Source organism: Pseudorasbora parva, chromosome 13 (assembly GCF_024679245.1).
Source record: "Pseudorasbora parva isolate DD20220531a chromosome 13, ASM2467924v1, whole genome shotgun sequence".
NCBI classification, from domain to species: Eukaryota; Metazoa; Chordata; class Actinopteri; order Cypriniformes; family Gobionidae; genus Pseudorasbora; species Pseudorasbora parva.
Window position 1 is genome coordinate 40,686,830 of NC_090184.1, and position 24,408 is coordinate 40,711,237.

The 24,408-nt window shown below is 36.8% G+C and overlaps 1 protein-coding gene across 1 annotated transcript in view; it reads left to right on the forward strand.

The window, feature by feature from the left end:
- The first annotated feature begins 256 nt into the window (after positions 1–256).
- Positions 257–24,408, forward strand: part of dock5 (dedicator of cytokinesis 5) — an 88,307-nt gene continuing 64,155 nt past the window's right edge. The window contains exons 1-10 of the mRNA XM_067414430.1: positions 257–410; positions 12,391–12,474; positions 14,348–14,388; positions 14,508–14,563; positions 16,633–16,729; positions 16,905–17,053; positions 17,211–17,346; positions 18,529–18,686; positions 19,412–19,493; positions 20,976–21,105. Coding sequence (XP_067270531.1) covers positions 368–410; positions 12,391–12,474; positions 14,348–14,388; positions 14,508–14,563; positions 16,633–16,729; positions 16,905–17,053; positions 17,211–17,346; positions 18,529–18,686; positions 19,412–19,493; positions 20,976–21,105 — 976 coding nt within the window. The 5' untranslated portion in view covers positions 257–367. The remainder of the gene's footprint in view (positions 411–12,390; positions 12,475–14,347; positions 14,389–14,507; positions 14,564–16,632; positions 16,730–16,904; positions 17,054–17,210; positions 17,347–18,528; positions 18,687–19,411; positions 19,494–20,975; positions 21,106–24,408) is intronic.

Here is a 24,408-nt window from a genome sequence, read left to right on the forward strand (position 1 = left end):
CCATCACAACTAAGTCGTGCCTTATCCTTACCCGTAACCACAACTAAGACACTGACGTTATGTTCTTACGACTTTTAGTTTTTTATTTATTCTATTTTTTTTTAGCATTTAGTATCATTAGCAGTGTTTATGTTTAATGTTTTTTTTATATTAATCAATAAATAAACTTTTAGATTTGAAATAATTCTGTCTCTGCATGTGTGAGAGAGTGAGTGCGCGCAAGCCCGAGGGCGCGTCACACACGCGCGCAGCGAGCGGTTCTTTGCGTAACACCGGAACTGTGATGAGCGGACCACTGCAGCCCTGCAACTACACAACACTATTATTGTTCATATGATTTATTTAACTTCTCTCAAGTTTTCCTGCCATGACGCTCTGGATTCCCACTAAAAGAGAGAAATACGGAGTGGGTGAGTGACTTTCAACGCGCTTTTGTTGGGTTTTAATCAATGTTTCACTCTGGAAACTTGCTTTGGAGTTTGAGGACCGTTCAGCCGCACCTTTACCTGAACACACACGCGCTTCTGATACCTGTGTGAAAAGTTGTCAAGTAATTTACACACAAGCTACTCAGATGGTATAATATAGCAAAAGGGCGTAGAGTTGTTTACATTTTGTTACAGAAGATTGGATGGATGTCTCATTGGGTCACAAACAACATGTTAATTTTAGTGAAGTTTGTTTCATTCATTGTTTATGTACAGTGAATGTTGTTCCTGGAGGTTTGACATGACAATACAATTACAATAAATACAGCAACAGAGCGGCCACAGTTACAGTGATCAGTCATAAACAGCATTTCCCTTCCAGCCACATTAATCTGTGCACATGAGCTCAGGTTAACACACCCATAAAACCAACCAGAAGGAACTCTTGATCTCACATTGCTCAATGACATATAGAGTTGCTGGATTGTTTTGCAAATGCCCTTATCACGCAACAAACAACAATAAAGGACATTTGCATACATTTGTGGTCAGTTAACATGCTATACTCAAATCTGGAACTTGTGCAGTTTAATTTTGTGCACTTGCAATTTGCACATACTTTTTTCGTTCAGGGGCAACATTTGCTCCATGGAATTGATTTTTCAACTGCATCTTCATGGAGTTGCGTTTATTTTTCCCAATCATACAATATACGTCACATGCTTTATTTGAAATGACTTAAAATCTCAGGACAATTAGTATAATAGTATTTAGTATAGTACAGTAATTAGTATAGTAATTAATAATAGATCTTACCTATGAAATTAAATCAACTTCAAATGCAGAAAAGCCTCTCTGTTTACTTCATGGTTTGTGCTTTCCACAAAAAAAAAAACACTTTATATTATCTACACATCCAACAACACTTGCCTGACACAGTCATTAAGAACACATCTGATAGCTACCATGTTTACAGAGAGAGTAAATTTAATATTTAATGTTTAATGCACCAGCTAGAGGCGGGGGATTTAAGCTCGCTCGCTCTCCAATAATAATATATATATATATATATATATATATATACAGTGCCCTCCACAATTATTGGCACCCCTGTTTAAGATGTGGTCATATACTTTTTAAACATAGAACCCAAATGCAAAAAAAGAGAAAAATCCAACCTTTCATTTCAGTACATTATTTAGTAATGATGTACTGATGTACCCCCCCCCCCCCACACACACACACTTAATCTCCTCCTATAACATTTCACAAAATTGGAGAACACAGAGAGAGAGAGATCTTTGACTATTCTTCTTTCTAGAATTTAGTGTCATGGGTCCTCTCTTATGCACTCTCCTCTTTAGCTCGCTCCGCAGGTTTTCGATGGGTTGAGGTCTGGGGACTGAGATGGCCATGGGAGGGCCTTGAGTTTGTGACTGCTGAACCATTTTTGTGCAGATTTTGCCACGTTTTGGATCATTATCCAGCTGATGACGACCCATCTTCAGCTTTCTGGCAGAGGCCATCAGGTCTTTATTTAAAATGTCCTGCTAGCTCAAAGCGTTCATAATGCCATGCACCCTACAAGGTTCCCAGGGCCTTTGGAAGAGAAACAGGCCCACAGCATCACAGATCCTCCACCATAATTCAAGGTGGGCATAAGGTGCTTTTCGGCATATTAATCTTTTGTTTTACGGCAGACCCACTTAAAGTGTTTGTTGCCAAAAAGCTCAATCTTAGTCTCATCTGACCAAAGCACACAATCCCAGTTGAAGTCCCAGTACCGCTTATCAAACTCCAGACGTTTACGTTTGTGTGTGTTAGTGAGAAAAGGCTTTTTCCTTACACGCCTCCCAAACAGCTTGTTGGCATGTAGAGAGTGTCTGATGGTTGTTTTGGAGACTTTATGAACCCGAGATGGCACTCGTTGAGGCAATTCTGTGACAGTGAGGATATTTTTTATTTTTTTACTTCTCTTACCATCCTCCTCACTGTGCGTTGTGGCAAGATAAACTTGGGACCTCTTCCAGCCTTGTTTATCACTGTTCCAGTTGTTTTAAACTTCTTAATGATTCCTCTGACTGTAGATACGGACAAGGCGAGTGGCTATTTTCTTGTAGCCATGGCATGACTTATGAAGGTCGACACACATCTACCTTACTCGAATGGTGTGTTCTCTTGTCTTTGCCATGTTGACAAATGGGTAAGAGAATTAGGCCTCTGTGTCACGTCATATTTATTCCCCAGGGAAGCAGGAAGTCATGAATTACTAATTAAAAGTTTATATACCCTGAACAACTTTAGCAACTACAGAAAATATATTTAGGAAAAAATTAATTAAAATTTTCAGAGGAATTGTTAGGGGTGCCAAGAATTATGGGACACATGCTCTCAAGTTTTTTTTTCTTCTTCTAAATATATGATTATTATTTTAATTTTTTTTTTACCAGTAAAGTAATGTACTTAAATGAAAGGTTGGATTTTTCTCTTTTTTTGCATTTAGGTTTTATGTTGTTTAAAAAAAGGAGAATTTTTAGAAGTTCACGACCACATCTTACACAGGGGTGCCAATAATTGTGGAGGGCACTGTGTGTATATATACCAGTATATATAGTGAGGAAAATAATTATTTGAACACCCTGCTATTTTGTAAGTTCTCCCACTTAGAAATCATGGAGGGGTCTGAAAATGTCATTGTAGGTGCATGTCCACAGTAAGAGACATAATCTAAAAAATGAATAAATCCAGAAATCACAATGTATGATTTTTTTTTAAAACTATTTATTTGTATGATACAGCTGCAAATAAGTATTTGAACACTTGAGAAAATCATTGCTAATATTTGGTACAGTAGCATTTGTTTGCAATTACAGAGGTCAAACGTTTCCTGTAGTTTTTCACCAGGTTTGCACACACTGCAGGAGGGATTTTAGCCCACTCCTCCACACAGATCTTCTCTAGATCAGTCAGGTTTCTGGCTCCTCTGGTTCCTTGGGTCATTGTCATGTTGGAAGCCTCGACCCATCTTCTATGATTAACCATCATCTTCCCACCCATGCTCTAACTGGGGGGAGGAGGTTGTTCCCCAAAATCTCGCAATACATGGCCCCGGTCATCCTCTTCTTAATACAGTGCAGTTGCCCTGTCCCATGTGCAGAATAACACCACCAAAGCATGATGCTACCACCCCCATGCTTCACAGTAGGGATGGTGTTCTTGGGATGGTACTCATCATTCTTCTTCCTCCAAACACGTTTAGTGGAATTATGACCAAAATGTTCTATTTTGGTCTCAACTGACTACATGACTTTCTCCCATGACTCCTCTGGATCATCCAAATGGTCATTGGCAAACTTAAGACGGGCTTGGACATGTGCTGGTTTAAGCAGGGGAACCTTCCGTGTCATGCATGATTTCAAACCATGACGTCTTAGTGTATTACCAATAGTAACCTTGGGAAACTCCCAGCTCTTTTCAGCTCCTCCTGTGTAGTTCTGGGCTGATTTCTCACCTTTCTTAGGATCATTGAGACCCCACGATGTGAGGTCTTGCATGGAGCCCCAGTCCGAGGGAGATTGACAGTCATGTTTAGCTTCTTCCATTTTCTAATAATTGCTCCAACAGTGGACCTTTTTCACCAAGCTGCTTGGCAATTTCCCCGTAGCCGTTTCCAGCCTTGTGGAGGTGTACAATTTTGTCTCTAGTGTCTTTGGACAGCTCTTTGGTCTTGGCTATGTTAGTAGTTGGATTCTTACTGACTGTATGGGGTGGACAGGTGTCTTTATGCAGCTAACGACCTCAAACAGGTGCATCTAATTTAGGATAATAAATGGAGTGGAGGTGGACATTTTAAAGGCAGACTAACAGGTCTTTGAGGGTCAGAATTCTAGCTGATAGACATGTGTTCAAATACTTATTTGCAGCTGTATCATATATATATATTATTTTTTTTTATTTTTTTTATTAGAACAGTCAGTGTATAAGAAATATAAGTTTGATAATGGTTTGAATCGGATTGTGTAGTGTTTCGACATACTGGCCTGAATATATGATTTTCAGGATTACATTTTGTTTATTTTTTATACTACTGTTCAAAAGTGTAGGGCCAATATATTTTTGACATTTTTTTTCTGCAGAGGCACTACACCCACATTAAACTCTTAACTATACAGGTCTGGAATATATTACAGATTTAGAGCAAATTTTAATATTTGGACCACTTTGTTGGCTTTATTTCCCCCTGAGTGCTGGTTCATTTCTGACCCTGGTGGTTGCTCATGTATTATTCTGTTTCTCTGATGCAATACTGTATTTAGTGTTTATGCCAAGAGCGGTCAGCTGGCCAGTTTAACTCACACAGGAGCGATTGTTGTGGTGGAACGTTCTTAAGGGATATGTAATCTGTTGGTCAGACATCAAGCAATCTGGTTCATGCTTGGACCGGTTTCCTGCCCACGGACTTTGACCCCATGAAGTTTTATGGTTTTTAGTGTGAATATGTTATCCTTACTGTTATCTATAAGCTAGTGTGCTCCAAAACAATGACACAATTCTCGTTTAAAAGATTAAGAGCATTCAAAACATACAGTCTCTCACTTCCACCAATAAGGATCAAAGATTTTAATGACATCACTCTGCACTGCAGCTTCTCATGAGATTTTCTGTCCAATCAAAAGCTCTGTAGAAACTGAAGCCCCGCCCCCTACTCTATAAATAGAAGCTGAAGATGCTGCTAAAATTGGCCATTTATTCACACATTTGTTATTTTCTACATGGTACTATGGCACATAGGGCACTATATAGGGGATAGGGAACGATTCATTGGGCCGAATGAAGTCTGGTCTCGCGTTCTGCACAGAATGCTGTATTTTAAAGCAATATGGAGGAGATCAGGAGGAGAAACGGTTAGAGTTTGGGAGGAAACTACAGCTTTACTCAGATCAATGGCTCTGGGTGAGCTGTGATATAAACTAAACGCTATTGGCTATTTTAAAAATCGGGAGGATCTGTTTGATATATGTAGTATTTGGTGTAGTATTTACTATGAAACAATTTGCACTCTTAAAAATTAAATAAAAATAATAGACTTTTTTTTAAACAAATAATTTCACAGAATGGTTTAAACTAGTGGTATAACAATATATCGTATCGCAATATATCGCAATAAAAAATTCAACAGTATGTACCATAGATAGTGACAGTCTGTATTGTGTATAGTTCAGCCAAAATTGTTCTGTATTTTCATCTTCAGAATCATATTTTTATTCAGGTGTCACCATTGTCCTGTGCTTTGTGTTACCAACACCACCATCCAAAACTGTAATCCCATGTAGCATTTTAATCAGCAGTACATTTTTGTCAATTAGCAGTCATTAGAATATTAGTACTGTCTGCTTAATATCTGTTAATATTCCAATATCTGCTCCTCCAATAAACATACTACTGACCATAAATAACTTTGCCACTACAATTTATTCTACTTACCCATAGCCTAACTTAACATTCTACTAATACTCTAATGATAGTTAGCTGATATGAAGTTAGTTCTAGTTAGTAAAATGTCTAAAGTTGACCATCGAAATGATATGTAACCAGTATTTTTGTAGCTTCTGAAATCTAATCACACTCATAGCTGTTTTTACACCATGACTTTGGCACTTTTTTTGCATGTCACTGTAACCACAAGGCATTATTTTCACTGCCCTTGTAAAGAGCCATCACACATCTGCTCTCTGAAATAGCTCTGTTCATCGTGGCACTTGAGAAAAGAACATAAAAATGAGGGCTTATGGCAAAATGACAAATGGCAGTGTGCTAGTCTGTGACTTGCTTGCCAGTGATGTCATAGACGACCCAACACAAAGCCCGGTCAGAATGGAGCCTGTTAGCACAGCCCACATCCCAGCATGCACCAGGCCTCAACACTGTGACACCTCTATGGCCCATTTGGCCCAAACAACAAATCACACGCTCAAATGGTGCCTAGTGTGTGAACTGAAGCATTGTCTGTTTTGCCTAGAATGTGGCAGCTTTTTTAAGTGATAAAAATTCTTAATATGAATTAAATGATATTTTCGTCATACTGAATGTAGCCTGGGGTGGTGAAATTCTCCTTTGTGTTTGACACTCCTCTGAGGTCTAGATTTGTCTGGGTGTGGACAGGAAGTTGCACCTGTATTATAAATGATTAGTCTGAGCAAACCGGTCTGAAGTTTATATGCTGATTTTATGAGTTGTGGAAGTTATCAGATATGGTGCCGCGGTTTCTTTTTTTCCACTGTGCAAAGAATGTCAGGTCGCAAAAAAATTGTTCTATACAAACTTAACCGTAGATTAAACCGAAAGAAGTTGCTTCATATTTCTTTGCCGTGAAAAAGATGCAGGAAAATTTATCAGTTGAGTGTGCTTGAGATCTGCAGTGCACTAGTGAAAGCATGTTATGAAACGTAGCCTCAAGCTTTTCGGTTTATCTACGAGTCTTTATTTGAACTGAACAATGTGCATGCCTGAACAAGGCCTGAGCCATTCTCCCTTGGGCTGAGTGTCAGCTCGCTGTAGATAGTGTGGCATTGAAAAATAACATTCTTTTAACCTGTATTTTTTGTATTGTTAAATGCATCTGCTATGAGATTTAAGCAGAAATGTGTGTGTGTGTGTGTGTGTATATATATATACACACACACACACACACACACACACACACACACACACACACACACACACACACACACACACACACACACACACACACACACACACACACACACACATACACACACACAGTACAGACCAAAAGTTTGGACACATTACTATTTGTAATATTTATGAAAGAATTTTCTTCTGCTCATCAAGCCTGCATTTAAAATACAGAAAAAAATTAATATAGTGATATATTATTACAATTTAAAATAATTGGTTTTCAATTTATTATACTTTAAATGATCATTTATTTCTGTGATGCAAAGCTGAATTTTCAGGATCATTCCTCCAGTCTTCAGTGTCACATGATCCTTCAGAGATCATTCTGATATGATGATTCATTTTCAAAGTTTCAAACAGTTCTGCTGCTTAATATTTTTTCATAACCTGTGATACTTTTTATAATACTTTGATGAATAAAAAGTAAGAAAAAAGAAAAAAAGAAGCAAATGTTTTAAAAATAGAAATCTTTTGTAACAACAATATACACTAGTTATTTATTTTTTTAAAATAATCAATAATTTTATTCAGCAAGGATGTGTTAAATTGATAAAAAAATAGTAAAGGAGATTTATATTATTTGAAAATATGTTTTTATTTTGAATAAATGCAGTTCTTTTGAACCTTTTATTTGTCAAATATATTAGGCAGCAGAATTGTTTTCAACACTCATAATAAATCGTCATATTAGAATTATTTCTGAAGGATCATGTGACACTGAAGACTGGAGTAATGATCCTGAAATTCAGAATCTTCTTCTTTCAAAAATAATACAAATAGTAATGTCCAAACTTTTGGCCTGTACTGTGTGTGTGTGTGTATATATATATAATATAAATCTCATATGCTCACCAAGGCTGTTTTTAATTTATCAACAATAAATGTCGGGTATTATTCAAAATCTGCACAGTTAAAAAGTCCCGGCTGAAACATCCAACCCCTATTGACAGAAATAATGAGAGAGAGAGGAGGAGATGTGAGGGAGGATTTTTCAGCCGGGACTTTTTACTGCGCCGAGTCGAAGTACTCCCAGATGTGCTATTCCGCCATACATTATAGTTCTCCTTTTTAATCCGCTTAGAAAAGCGGCACGTTTTATTTTATGTCACCATACTTGATCGTTCAACCATTCGTGTAACTGTATTTAAATAAGGAAAACGTGGAGGTGTTTGGTCGCTTCTAACTTGATCTCTGTTTGGTACCAAAGTGAGTGAACTGGGCTTAGTGGGCTAAGCTAAATGCTATCAGATCATCACCACGCGTCAGAGAGATTAAGTGCACGCACTCAGACGAGAGAGGTATGTATCAACTCGTCTTAGTTAAGAGAATAACATCGTTTAATATGAAAAAATGGTGAAGTATCCCTTTAATGTTCAAACTAAGATGAACAAATACAGTAACAAATGTACTGCTGTGCTCATGGTTAGATCATGTTAGTTAATACATTAACTAATGTTAACTAATGATCATTATTCTAAAGTGTTACCCAGTTTGGTTAAATCGGTTAACAACTGATTAATCTCCACAGCTAGTATAAGCCAATCATGTTTCAGTGAATGCTTTGCCATGCCTCTGTTTCTTTAATGTAATTTAATATGTGTATGGGAAATGAGGATGTTAGTCAAGTCAGTTAACCCGTATTTATACAGCGCTTATACAATACAGATGATGTTGCAAAGCAAACAGAGTTGTGTTAGTGTGCTACACTTTCCTAGATTTCATCTTTGTATGCACATACTGTAATTTTTGTATGTATTTAGCAGATGGAAAGCAGTGTGGAGGCAGATGCATGGCACAAGGAAATTTTGCACTCCCACTAAGTGTCCTTCAGCATTCAAGAGGGAGGGAAACTCAGGCCTGGTAGTGCAGACATGCACTCACAGGTTCATCTGCAGTTCAACAGCCCAAAAATGTTACTACTAGTATGAGGAAAGCACTCAGAGCCTCCTTACATTTACATCCCGTGAATCGGCACTTGTACAGTGCCAAACATTTCAGATGCTGTTTGTGGAAGCAAATATTGCATTCAAGTATATTACACTGTTGTCTCTGTTATATCTCCTACACTACAGTATGGTGAAATTGCCTTATTTTGCTAAGGCAAGCAGCACTATTACTGTTGCTGACTCTGAAGGACCCAAACTGTATCTTTTGCGGTTGAGGATAAATCAGGAATTAATCATCAAATCATAATAAAGTCTTTTATAAATCAATTAAAAAATGAAAGGAATAAAATAGTTATTCTTATAATATAGTATAGTTAAAGGCACATATTAAAATATCCAAAAAACACTAAAACAGTGTTATATATTTAGTTGACTTGATGTTTCCAACAATGTTTAAATCCAGAGCAATCAGCTATTTTAACCACTGTAGCGGTCCGTGTCATTGCATCGCCTGTCAATGTCATCCTCCTCACCATCGATTTCCAATTTTGTTTTCATAGAAACCATGTAAACACCAAATATGCTTTATATTATGTATTTTATTAGACAGGTCAGAAACTTTTTGGATGCATTTGTTGGCAGAAAACTCACTGTCATATAGCTCAATACGCTCACTTAGTCTGATTGCTTGAATCATTTGCCGTGAGTAACATGTTTGTACCATGCCTCAGAGACAACACTATTTTGTCAAGTGGCTATCATGGCATAATCAGAAAGAGCTTTATTTGTGGTAACAGTAATACAGCGTTTTTTTTCCAGCATATACTTTTTAAAAAATTAATTCCATGCCATTAAGCAACACAGGTCATCCAGCTTTTATTAATATGATATTCTAATATCGATCTAGCTTAGGCTTATTGCAGTGTGGAACACGTCTCTCATACCAGCCGCTGGGTGAACGCACTCACAGAGTAACTATCTAACATACCTTTCAACACACTCAAATGTATTTTTAGTATGATTGCTTTAACCAAGAAAAACAGCGCTGCGTCACCCCACATATTGAATTCGTCAGATAAAGTGACATGTTTGAGTATGTGAATTTAAGTGATCAAACGTAGCTGTAACAAAGTTCAAGTTCAGGGAAGAAGGAGGTAGACTAGACTTGACTTTAACCATAAAATAATCATAAGCAACAAAATGAAAGGAGCAACAGCACCTGACCTGCTTCATACCTCAGTGACGTTAATACAACTTTAATACATGATAATGATTTCTGCATGAGCCTGGATTGCTTTCCATCGGCTGTGGAGGTGAAGACGACAACTCTCATGATTCTACGCTCGTTCTCCACGTCATCATGCTACACCTGTTATTAGTGACCTCTGGCATATACTATATTAACAATCTGAGCTCATGGTCTGAAGCGCATGGCACAGGTACACTTAGGGCCCGAATTCACTTTTGCTAGTTTAATGACGGAAAAAACAGTCGGCACGCCAGATGCATGGTCCACAAGGGTTGAATTAGCTCTTAATGCGCCTTTGGTGTGTTTTGAGTGTAACGTGCAATAAACCAATCAGATTCTCATCTCCTATTCCCTTTGCATGGCCGATTCAATATTCATATGGCAGAATTTGCGAGCGGAAAGACTGAACCCATCTCCAGATAGGACTCCTTTTATTTTTTATATTTAACATTTTTTGTGTGCTGCTGCGTGTACCTGTGTGTGTAATAAGCAGAGTGTACACAGATTGTACACCCGCCTATAGGTGCATATTATTAATGCATCCTTTAAATAACACAAAAAATACTGTTTTCAGTTGCCTCAAAATAGCAGTGCCAACAATGCACATGAACGCACCTTGTTTTCACCCCAATGTGTTGCGTGCACAAATGGGCGAGTGCACTTGTGTTGAATCTGTGTTTGTGTGATAAAGCCCTGTGCCTTTTAAAGTAATTTATCTTTATTACCTTTTTTGCATACACTGTAAATATTTCTGTGTTAAATAACGGTAATATACTGGCAGCAGAGTCTCCACCAATCTGTAATTCTATGGTATGAATATTGTGAAATTGTTTTACAGCTAATTACTGTACACATCAAATATAGTATTTTCCAGTATTTATTTTATTTTATTTTATTGTAAAATACTGGCAGCAGACTCACCAGCAATACTGTAATTCTTCAGTTTACTTTACAGCCATTTATTGTAAAAAATACATGCAGTACATTTATGTGATTTATTTAAATTTACAATACACTCTAAAAAGCAGTGAGGTAAAAACAACCCAGTTTGAGTCATTTTGGCAACTCAGCTCTAGGTCAAAAAGTTAACCCCAAAATAGGTTGAAAATTAAAATAAAATAAAAATTAACAAAAGGTAATGGATAGCCTAGAAATCTGAAAGCACCCTAGCTACAGCAAATCTAATTTACATTAAGTGTCGTCTAGCAACTCTCCATAGACTTGAGAGCTGGAAATATTCTGGCCAATGGTGAGTTCCCAGACCCAACATCTTAATGTGGGTCTGGCTTGTCAGGCTAGGCAATAGACTAATAAAAATGTGAACATTTATTTATAAGCAAGAATACCCAAAATGGACAAAAATATACTAAAAGCATCATGATAATTTGTAAGAAAAAGTGCAGAAAATAATACAAACTCCAGCTCTGTTATATAGCTCGTACAGTTAAACGAAATTGCGCTTTAAAAGTTTAATAATCAGTAATTTTTCAGAACAAATTTGATCATTTATTTAGTTTTTTTTCCTCCCGCAAAAAAGCACTACAGCCAAAACCCTCAGTCTGAATGCCATCAAGGATTGCACCATCTGGAAGCATTAATTTTGGAATTAATTACGTATTGTGAATCGACATGACTTTACCCTACCCATTTAATGCGTTTATAATCACTCACTTCACTCTCAAGCGCTATTCTGAGCTCTCGTGCTGATTTGCCACGTTTATTAAATCTTGCCCTTGATGTGTGCTCTTTTAACCAGTAGATCCACTCAGAACACACTATCAACCTCAAAGCAACGTCCTTGCATCATGATGGCATGTTTTTAGGGGAAAAATCAACTTGCATTATCTTCTAAAAATATATATATATATATTTTGCAATCTCACTGGGAGTTTGAGTTGCGTTTGACGTTCGTTTGAAGAACTGAGTCATACTGATAGACGTCAGACATGTCAAGTGGCTGTTTCCCTGCAGATCTTGAGAACTTTCCACTTAAGAACTTGCGCAACAGTTGGTGCGCTGTCATTTTCCCCCCTCGTTCACAGGACAGACAGCAGCCTTGTTGTTGTTTTTTCCCTTTTTTTCCTCTTTGCTCTGTGCAGTCTGTGACACCCTCTTGTCTAAATTTCAGCTATCTATAACTATGATGCCAAAGGAGAGCCAGAGCTGAGTCTTCAGGTGGGGGACACGGTACACATACTTGAGACGTTTGAAGGTGAGTGTTGAGTTCCAGCGTGTCTTGTCATGTCCACCTACACTTTCTGATTGCGTGTTCACACTTGCACTGAACACGTAATCTGGGGTATCACAGTTCTGTTGAAGCTTTGAGAGAAGTTTGAATGAATGGACTTCACACATTGCCCCGCAACGCACAAATTAACTACCATATTTGCTTTGAGGATTTAAAGGGATCGAATTTTACACTATGTAGCAGTTTAATTTCATTGACCACTTTCTATCTCTGACATTTAAGCGTCATTAAGGGTTCATCCTCATGTCGTTCCAAACCCGTAAGACCTTAGTTCATCTTCTAAACACAAATGAAGATATTTTTTATGAAATCTGAGAGCTCTCTGAGCCCTCCATAGACAGTGATTTAATTAAAGGTGCACTATGTAGTATTTTTGCAGTAAAATATCCAAAAACCACTAGGCCGGTGTTATATATTTTGTTCAGTTGAGTACCTACAATATCTCATATGTTTCCAACTATTTGTAAATTGTGAGAAAATTGCTATTTTAACTAAGGACCGGGATGTTTCAGCATAGCGTTTGAGGAAGTCGCCTGTCAATTGCGTCATATCTGCGCTGCCCTCGGTTTCGGGTTTTACTTGGCAGGAGCGCTTTACTCTTAGCAGTGTGAACAAGTAAACGCACTTAAATGTATCTAATATGATAAACAGAGCTCCATTACCTCATAATCATAACCGGATCAGTCCAGGCGCCCGGCGAATGTGTCCCGTCCCGTCATAATAAAAGTCCCGGTATTTGCGAGGCGGGTATTTGTTTAACAATCACTCCAGTGGTCGTGCTCAGCTCCACAACACTCGGTCCTGCTCTGCTTTACACTACAGTAACGTTAATAACCGCATGCATGAATGTGATTTCTGCCCGAGTCCTGTCTTCCACCGGCTGTGAGGTGAAGACCACATGTCCCAAGATACTTCGCTCAAGCTTTGCGTCATCAAACTACACATTTGTTTTTAATAGGCACCCTCCAGCGGACAGAAAGTTGCATAGTGCACCTTTAATAATTTAATTATTAAAATGTTGAAGATCTTACGGTTTTGGAATGAATGATTAAGGAATTAAGGACAGAATTTTCTTTTTTGGGTGAATTACCCCTTTAGAGGGGGTCTTTTTTTTTTAAAAGGGGGGATCCTTACTCCAGTCTTCAGTGTCACATGATCATTCTAATATGATGATTTGCTGATCAAAAACATTTCTTATTATTATAATGTTGAAAACAGTGGGGCAGTGCAAGTGATTTTTGTCTGTTTAAAAGGGGACACATTGGCCAATTTCCTTTTTTTTCTTCTGAAAAAGACAACAACAAAACGAACAGGAAAGCAGTGTGCATTATGCGCACATTTGATGCGTTGTCTGTGTATTATAGCATTCTTGTACTGCAAAAAAGAATGATGGTTAATTTAGTGTGAGTCTGTCTCCTTTTAAACTGCTAAATATGTATTTTCTTGCAAGCTTTATAGATATTCTTGTTCAACAGCACACAATAATTGTAAAATCAACATTCACAATGATACTTTATTATAATACCATTATCAATAATCAGCTTCCACCATTTATTATTTAATTTACACTCCCACAACTTTGAAAGCCGTGTGTTAAAGATGAGACAGAGCAATTATGAAAAATGAGTCTTTCTTGTAAATATGATTGATATAAGAATCTAAAACCTGATTTTGTTATTTACAACTACTCTTCTTTCAATATATTCGCTTGTGATATTAACTCTGAACGAACAGAACATCTGCCTTATTCCGTTATATAAATAATACAGAACAGCATCTGCCATGTGCCATCATCTGTCTTAAAGATCTTTTCTTTTTTTCTCCCTCCTTCTCCCAGGGTGGTACCGAGGATACACACTACGACAGAAATCACAAAAGGTGTTGGGATAATTATCATCCTACTGATAAAATGACAATCTAATCATTACCTGACATTCTGCAGCAGGCGGAATGAATTGCGTGGGTTCTCACAAATGCTTCTTTGTCTTATTTCAAAGGGCATTTTCCCTGCCAACTATATTCATCTGAAAGAAGCGAAAGTTGAGGGAACGGGGTAAGAGGCAGATCATATGTTAATTATGCTCTATAATTCATTAGTGACAAATTGTCTATCACCTATCACTTAATTAACCATGTGCTGTCAGAAAAGCCTGCAGTTCCTGTCATCCACCGCAGGCTTGCAGTTTTCTCGTTTACTCTCAATCACCCACTGTACATTTGTTCACGGCACTTAAATAATGCATGATTCATAAATATGGGTGAAAATGCTCTGAAATGTATCATAGCAACACATTTGGCAAGAAAACATATTTTGAATCTCCTAGCATGCCAAAGTCACACAACATGGTCACTGCGTTGCTGACTGTTTTGGACCAAATTTAACAATCTTCTAAGTAAGTGATTGAACTATATGATTTTTGTTTTTTTCAATTCTCAACATGTTTAGTCAAAGGAATTAAACAAATATTCTATGACTAAACGTGTGTGCGTAAATGAGAGCAGTTTGTTACAGAAATGTGTACAGCATATTTAATAAATAATATATAAATTATACTAAATGATTTTGATGAAACCTAATGTAAGTGTTTAGTGTATACGATAAGTGTGCTGAGATAAGCACACCAAAGATTACTAGGAGGACTTGTATTGAGGTCAATTTAGGACTATAAATATGCATTTTGAGGGAAGTTTATGTGAGGTCGGTGAGGCGTAAGAATATTTCAGGCAGAGGAATGCTCTGCTCCTCACTCACTCTCTTAGCCTTCCAGCTTTCTGAAAAAGGCTTGGACCTATATGTTTGAATAAAGTAATTAAATAAAACTTGGCTGCCCTGGAATTTTGAACATGCATGTCATGTATATAAATTTAAAACAATGGACACTGGGCTGTCAAATTATTAATCATGATTAATCACATCGAAAATAATTTTGTTTAAAAAAAATATTTACTGTGTATAATGTATGTATTTAAGAACAACGTGTTATATTTATTTCTAAAATTAATATTTATGTTTATATAATATACATTATATAAATACAGTATAAACATGCAAATATTTCTTTAACATATACATGTGTGTATTAAAATATACATAATTATACACAGTACACACACATATATTATGTAAACACAAAATGTAAAATAAATAGTATTAAAATGCATAATTTATATATACAAATATGCTTTCATTTGAATATTTATTAAATTGTTTAATTCATATTTATGTACATTTTTTTAACTTGTCATAACTGTATCCTCACTGATTGAGATATATTATTCAATATGTTGACTTGTGTTTTGAATTGAAAACTATCACTTAGTGCAGGGGTTTTCAAATTGGGGTCCCCCAGAAGGTTCTAAGGGGTCCCAAGACAATTTCAGAGACTAAAAAGATAAAGGAAAAATGGTTAAAGTCTTCCAAACATTCTAACTGTTTCGGTTCTAAATGCTTCTCTCCTTTATTGGTGTATACAAACTTTCCAGAATTGTATATGTTTGCTTTGTTTCTTTCCAGTGAGTATCTCTCACTATAGTCCCCTTTATTTTGCTCACTCACTGGGGTTGTAAGGCAATATTCTTAATGCAGCAAGCAAGCTGCTTGCATACATTTATTGTGAAAGTTTCTTAAGTAATTGTTTTATTGAAAAATGTTCTTCTTCAGGTTTATGTCCAACATTATACATAGCCAATTTAAGTTTGGAAACAATATGTTGTATTTATAATGTCTATTTACTATTTATCTAACAGTTTAAATGTTTTTTTCACACATACAAATATATAGATTAATTTTAGGAAGGGGGGTCCCTCATAAAAGGTTCATCATATTTGGGGGTCCCTGGCATCATAAAGTTTAAAAACCCCTGTAGAAAAAATACATTCTTCAACCAAAATGCCCAGCGTTGCAATTTTGCAAATTAAACCCTGATGCAAATTGTCTTGAATTAAATACTTTTTATAACGATGGCTTCCTAGACATTTTAAAAGTTAAAGAAAAAAATACATGATTAAAACCAGTGCCTTGGTCTCCCAGGTTTGAATAACTGCAAAATACATTTTTATTTGATTATCTGAGAAGCTGACTGAATCATGTTTTTGTTTTTTTAACCTTCTGTTGATGTACAGAGAACAAGAGACTGTCGTTCCCACGGATTTGCCCTTGGTTCAGGAGCTTGGCACCACGCTACGAGAATGGACACAAATATGGCACAAGCTTTACGTGGTACGTGAACCTATCTGTGATTTATTTGCGGTTTGTTTGAGTTCAACTAATTGTCCGTTTCAGCTCAACACAGAGATTACCATGATTTGTTTGTTCAACAAAGACAAATCCCATCCATAGTGTTTTGTAAGCTGTGATATAATTTTTTAAAATCACTTGTTCGTCTACATACCAGAACAACAAGACTACGCTGTTCCGGAACGTTCAGCAGATGGCCTACAGTCTGATCGAGTACCGCTCGCAGATTGTGTCCGGCACGCTTCCCAACGACGAACTTGTGGAGCTGAGGAAGAAAGTCACAGCGAAAATCGACTATGGGAACAGGTGCGATGCCGCTTCCCAAACCTCATGTTGTTTCACCAAACAGATCTTTTGAGGACTTGAATGTCTGTATAATGTCTGTTTATAACTAATAATTATAATACAGTAGGGATGTGTCAGTACTCTTGTGTGGTAAATTATGACTGTGGCTGTTGCACAGGATTCTGGGTCTTGATTTAGTGGTGCGTGATGAAGCCGGAAACACATTAGACCCCGAACTCACCAGCACGGTCAGTCTGTTCAGGGCTCACGAGACCGCATCCCTCAGTATTGATGAGAGGATACAGGAGGAGAAGGTAAAACACATGCTTCTGCTCTGTTTAGATCTATATCTATCTATCTATCTATCTATCTATCTATCTATCTATCTATCTATCTATCTATCTATCTATCCATCCATCCATCCATCCATCCATCCATCCATCCATCCATCCATCCATCCATCCATCCATCCATCCATCCATCCATCCATCCATCCATCCATCCATCCATCCATCCATCCATCCATCCATCCATCCATCCATCCATCCATCCATCCATCCATCCATCCATCCATCCATCCATCCATCTTATATTAATATTATATATACACACACACACACACACACACACACATACACACACTGGTTAAAGTAATATTTACTTTCAAGTGGCATGATGAACACATGGGTCCAGAATTAGCACATTGACTTGCAAAATTGGATTTGGATTTGAAGAATAATTAAAATGAATTGAATCAAATTGAATTGCAATGTAAATTCATGGAAATAGCTAAATGAATCTAATTAGGAAGGATACAAATGGACTGCTAAAGAAAAACAGCCTCCTACAGCCTATCTGGCAACCTCGAGTCAGGGGGGAGGGGGAGAGGGCATAGCCCGCTCTATAGTCATTTGAAAGTGATTGCAGTATTATTTTTGGCCACAATCTTAGATACACTTCCTTTAAGTAAAAAGTTGAGAAAGAAAACGCATCAGGTCTTAAAGTAACAACAGCCTAATAAACCTGCTGCTAAATTATGAGATGATATTAAAAATGTATATATGGCAGTTTTTCCTCATGGAGTACAACAGTGTACATTTCTTGATTCTTGAATAATCCCCGTAGTCATCATTCATTCAGTTAATTATATCGGTGTGGTGATAAAACCTTGCTTTTTAATAATTAAATATGAATTCAAATTTTTTATGAATATTTATGTTTTTCGTTTGCTGCGAGATCTGTTTTTTTTAATCATTATTTGACTTGCCTCTCCCGCGTCTTCGAAGGTAACATTTAAATTGCAAAATTTTACATTGTATGCTTTTGACCAGAGGCTTTTATCAGTTGCATTCAGGTGTACATTTTATCAGCTCATGCATTTCCTGGTAATCAAACCCATGACCTTGGCATTGCTAGCACCATGTATTTCAGCACTGCTGTTTATACGTAACTGCTTCTGTGCCCAGACATACATTTTCTCTGTTGTTTTTCGGTAGATGCGGCTTCAGAACCTGGAGAAACGGCGTCAGGCCCTCTTCAGCGGCGTGCACACGTATAGCCTCCTAATGAATCTCAAAAACTTTGTATGCAACATCGGCGAGGACGCAGAACTCTTCATGTCGTTATATGATCCTGACAAGTCTGAATTTATTAGGTGAGTCTGTCTCTTCCTTTTGTTTGTTTTTTGTTTTTTTAAAAAGCAGAAAGAAAAAAGTATAGACTGTCCACGTCATATGGACTTCTGTCTGAAATATGTGAATGCTTGGCCAAGTTTTAGGTCTTTAAAAGCTGAAATACACCAGTATATTCCACAACGAGCAGCTAGTGTGCTTGTGTGGGTTTCAGTGGTGAAAATATTATGGCACGAATTGGACAATGAATAACATGTTTTTTTTCTTCCATTGAGATGAAAAAATCGTTAAAAAAAAGATATATAAAACACATAGTCAGCGTGGTTCTCTTTTATATTTAAGAGCTTGTATGATGAATCATCAAATTTTCCTTGACATTTTGAATTAAAAGGGTATATTGTGCTATGAAAATACTGGACAAGAACTCCAGAAGCATCCAGAGTCCATTAAAAGAGTTTATTTAAGCCAAACTTAAACTGGCCTATTGCGAAAGCATTGGGTTTTTGGTGAGGGTGGATAATGGTCATATTAAAATGACATTTAGCATTATGGACCTTAACAAAGGGGAATATTCAGGATGGTTTATATTTAATATTTCAATCGCTTTGTTGAGGTCCACTTATAAAGCTAAATGTCAATAGCTTTAGCTTGTCATATAAAGACAATATTTTCTTCACAGACCTAGTTTGGTTAGTAAATGTTGTTTGAACTTGAAATATTTTTGATATATTTTTTCTTGTCCTTTCAGTGAAAACTTCCTGGTGCGGTGGGACAGCACAGGCATGCCGAAAGAGATCGAAAAACTCAACAACCTTCCTGCACTCTTCACGGTAACAGATTTAAAAGAAAAGTTTTTTTTTGACTACTGGTAAAAACTTTGGGGTTGGTATTACTGTATTTTTTTTAAAAATACAGTAATATTGTGGAGTGTTATTAGAATTTGAAAACTCTTTGTCTCTTTGAATATATTGTAAAGTATCATTTACATGATCAAAACTGCAAGCTGCATTTACATGATTAAGCTTCATTACCCCAGTCTTCAGTGTCACATGATCCTTCAGAAATCACTCTGATATGAGGATTTGCTGCTCAAGAAACATTTCTGATTATTATTAATGTAAAAAAGAAAAATTAACAAAATATTGTGATACATGTTAGTTTAGGATTCTTTGATGAGTATATATATATATATATATATATATATATATATATATATATATATATATATATATATATATATATATATATATATATATATATATATATATATATATATATATAAAATTTTTGTTAATTTTTCTTTTTTACATTAATAATAATCAGAAATGTTTCTTGAGCAGCAAATCCTCATATCAGAGTGATTTCTATATATATATATATATATATATATATATATATATATATATATATATATATATATATATAATATATATAATATATATATATATATATATTTGCCTGACAAGCCTAATAATATATATTAGCCTGACAAGCCAGACCCACATCAAGATGTTTGGTCTGGAAACTCACCATAGACAGCTCAGTCTGAGGGGCGGGATAAACGCTTGTCTTTCAAACTCCCTCTGCACGCGATAGGATAGCGCTACAACCAACCAGAGCAACGAAGGTGAAGCAGAGCTTGTTGATAGATTAAACATTCGCCGTATCCGGTCAGCAAAACCCCGAACACATCTTCCCTTTTTAAGAATGACTTTAGTGCCGTTCTTTTCTCAGAGAAAAGCTTAACTCCAAGTCTTCCGGAGTCGCGGTCAAAGCTGATTCGAATGACCGCCGTTCGCCAGTTTCTGTCTTTACTAGAAGCACGCAAACGCAAATCGGCCGTCGTCATTATGGCCCCGCCCACCGACTCTATACACGACGTGATTAACCCGGCAAGAGTTAGGCGATTACAGCTCAAAAGGGTATTGAGAGTTGCTAGACGACACTTGCGGGCAGATTAAATTTGCTGCCGCTAAGGTGCGTCTAGATTTCTATGCTATATATATATATATATATATATATATATATATATATATATATATATATATATATATATATATATATATATATATATATAAATTAACATGCATCACAATATTTTGGGGTCTGAACGCTTGCTTGTTTGTGCCAGTCAAGATTTGCATTATTACAATATATATATATTGTAATAATGCAAATCTTGACTGTCACAAACAAGCAAGCGTTCAGACCCCTTACCTTTGAACAGAAAATCAAAGAATTATTTTAAAAGAGCATTGGATTGTTTTAAAGTGTTAATCGCTGTTGTTCTTCTGTGACGTCCTTGTGTCCAGGATCTGAGCAGCAGTGACCTCATCAGACAGCGCGTCTTCCTGGTGTGTCAGATCATCCGTGTGGGCTGCATGGAGCTGAAGGACGGAAAGAAACACACGGCCGGGCTGAGGAGGCCGTTTGGAGTAGCAGGTTCTAGATCTTTAGGTTCTTTATTATTCATAGAGGGTATAGCTGTAGAACATCCAGAGCTTTCCTGGATCTTCTCTTCATTTCATAATACATATTTAGAATTTGTTTAGTATCATGAGAATTTGTATTGGATTGGTTGTCTTCTTCGGTTGCAAGGGCGTAGTTTTGGTTTGAACATTATGGGGTTGAAGTGTGATCTGTTCAACAGGGTCCCAGGGCATGCTTCCTCGTGAGGTTTATTTATTTGTTTGTTTGTTTATTTATTTTTGTCCACACATGCAAAGTTGTTTGATAACATAATTGCAATAAAGTAGCCTATAGTTAACACAATCTCTTGTTTACAAAGTGGCATGGGAAGTCGAACTATTTGTGCGTAAAAGTTTCAGGAACACTGGGGAACACATTCACTATTAACTATGAATTTTGCCTCAATTAACTGCTAATTACATCTTATTAAAAGTTAGTAAGGTAGTATTTCATGCAGAATAAGGGACTGATTTGTGTTTTATAAGTACTATTTGGCAGCCAGTATCCTAGTAATATACATGCTAATAAGCAAATTAGTTCATAGTAAGAATTGAACCATAAAATTAGGGGCCCTATTTTAATGATCTGAGCTCATGGTCTGAAACGCTAGCACAGGTGCATGAAATCCACTTTTGCTAGTTTAAGGAAGGAAAAAATGGTCGTCCCGGCATGCAGGCGCTTGGTCCAAAAGGGTTGTACCTTGTCTCTTAATGAGTCATGCGTGTGTTTTGGGCATAACAAGCAATACACCAATCAGTCTCATCTCCCATTCCTTTTAAAAGCCAGCTGCACTTGCACCATGGCAGATTCGCTAATTACATGGAGGAATTTGCGAGAGCGAAAAGACTGAATGCTTCTCCAGAGAGGAATCCTTTTATTTTTTATATTTGGCATGTTTGTGTGCTGCTGTGTGTCCCTGTGTGTTATAAGCAGAGTGTATGTGTGTTGTGCGCATATTACACTCTCTTTAAATAACACAAAAAATACTGTTGACTTTAGACCAGGTGTTTGTTGGTCAATGGTGCAGTCATTTTTAGTACCTCAAAATAGCAACGCACCAACAATGCGCCTGAACACACCTGGTTTTCAGACCAGCATGGCCATGGGTGAACAGATGGGTCCGAGTGCATTTATAACGTGGAGCTGGATAGAATATCTGAAAGCTATGGTTTGGTTCAGGCAATAAGGCCCAGACTTTAAAGCTCGTTTTAACTTGTACTTGGCCTCATTATTAAAAGTAACGGTTCTTGTAATTGTTTAACTCTTTCCCCGCCAAACACAGAATTTCCTGTTATTCGTGAGAAAATGCTTCCCCACCAAACATAGAATTTTCCGTGTTTTCACTGTTTGATGCTAAGGGACGCTATTACGCATCTTCTGAATGAGTACTGAATCTCCTGATCAAAACACATGCGAGGAAGGACAAAAAAAAAAAAATGCATATGCAAAATAATGTAATTATTAACATTAAAGGTGGGGTAAGTGCTATCTGGTAACCGTTGTTGTTATTTCAAATCACCAAAACAAACACGCCCCTACCCCCAAAAAGGGTCTCGGCCCTATATTGATAGCTCCGCCCCACACATACGTAACCCAGGCAACGACTGTGGCAGAATCTGTGTGTAACTAATCCAGGTTGAATAGTCAATGAAAAAGTCACCCCTTCCATTACAAAAACGCAAAAGCAAAAGCATAAATCCAGCATATATTAGTTCTTTCTTGGCTAATGTCCGTCCTGTGTGACTCTTGTGTTTTGAATAATGACGTGCACTGGGCCTCTCGTCTCACCATAGACACGCCCCTTACCTGCTGATTGGCTTTTTTCTAAAACGTTTTTTATATAACACTTATCCCACTTTTAAACATCATATAAATCAAAATTGCCCAATGTTACTGTTTGAAGTGTGGACTATGCAAGCATTAGGAGTGTTTATGGACTCGATCTCCTCCATCTGTGTTTGATCATCACTCTGAATCTGATCTGGAAACAGTCTTTCACAAAAACGTGATGTTCTCAGCTTTTTCTTCAAAATGTTGCTTTTTTAATGAAACTTACCCATATTTAAGTGTTGATAAAAAAGGAATGCATGAAGCTAGAAAAAAGTTTTTTTTCGTTTTTAAAGAAGATGATAGATTCTCTTTTTTTTGATATATTGCATGCTCAGATAACAACATATTCTATGGGCTATTACATTTTTGTGAAAATGGTCAAAAACCCTAGCGGTGACTGTCAATTTTTTTTTAAGCTCTGCTGGGGAAAGAGTTATTGGTTGCATTTGTTACAGTACGGATAAAATTACAGTAAAAAAAATTATTACAACTTTTATTTTTATTTTTTATTTATAGCATTTGTTATACACATTTAGAAATAAACCTACAACATGCCACAATTGAGTTGGAATGTAATGAAAATTCAATTCCCCTACCAGATTATACATTTAACAACAAATTAGTCAAAATTTACCACAGCAAATACTATAGTACGTAATAAAAAGTGGTCACGCTGTTAAAAAGCTGATGTTGGTGCAGGATGATTTTTTTCTCCTCTTTTCATCATTCTTTTTAGTGGCTGTTTTTGATCATGTTTGACTTTCTTCAATGGAATTCAAATGGGTTGCACATTTTATCATCAGCAACACGATAGAAAGAGCTCACACAAATCTTATTACATTTTTGAATGGCGCTGGTGAACGAGCATACGGTGATTCGCACGGCACTCGTGCAAAACTAAACAATTGGGTTTCAGTCACAGTCATATTGCACAGATAATTGATCTGTTGAGCTTGTACAGCTTATAAAAGAACGTGTGATGTATACAATTAGTTACCGGTAATAGTCTGCCTCTATATTTCATATGGGTGGTCAGCCGGCAACGTGTGAGAAATGCCAGTACGCAAGAAAAAGTAAGGGTACACCACAGATTCAAATAGAGAAGTGCGGGACTGTGTACCGGTGCGTACCTGGCCACTTTGAGCACTGTTAGTAACCAGACAGTTGACACTGATTTCCATAGTAGGAAAAAATGCGATGGAAGTTAATGTAATGAAACCCAACCTACCATTAAAACGAATGCACAGAACTCTCCACAAGTTACATCTCAAGTGATTTCTGTGCCAGTAGCATTCCGGAACAGAGCTGCAAAAATATTGATTTCTGCCTTTGTTTACCAAACAGCTAAGTATCTTCCACCTCGACAGAACGACTGGTACAGCTTTACAGCTCAAATAACACACATTTTGTTCTTCTGACTACAAGTGCTTTAGAAACAACAATACA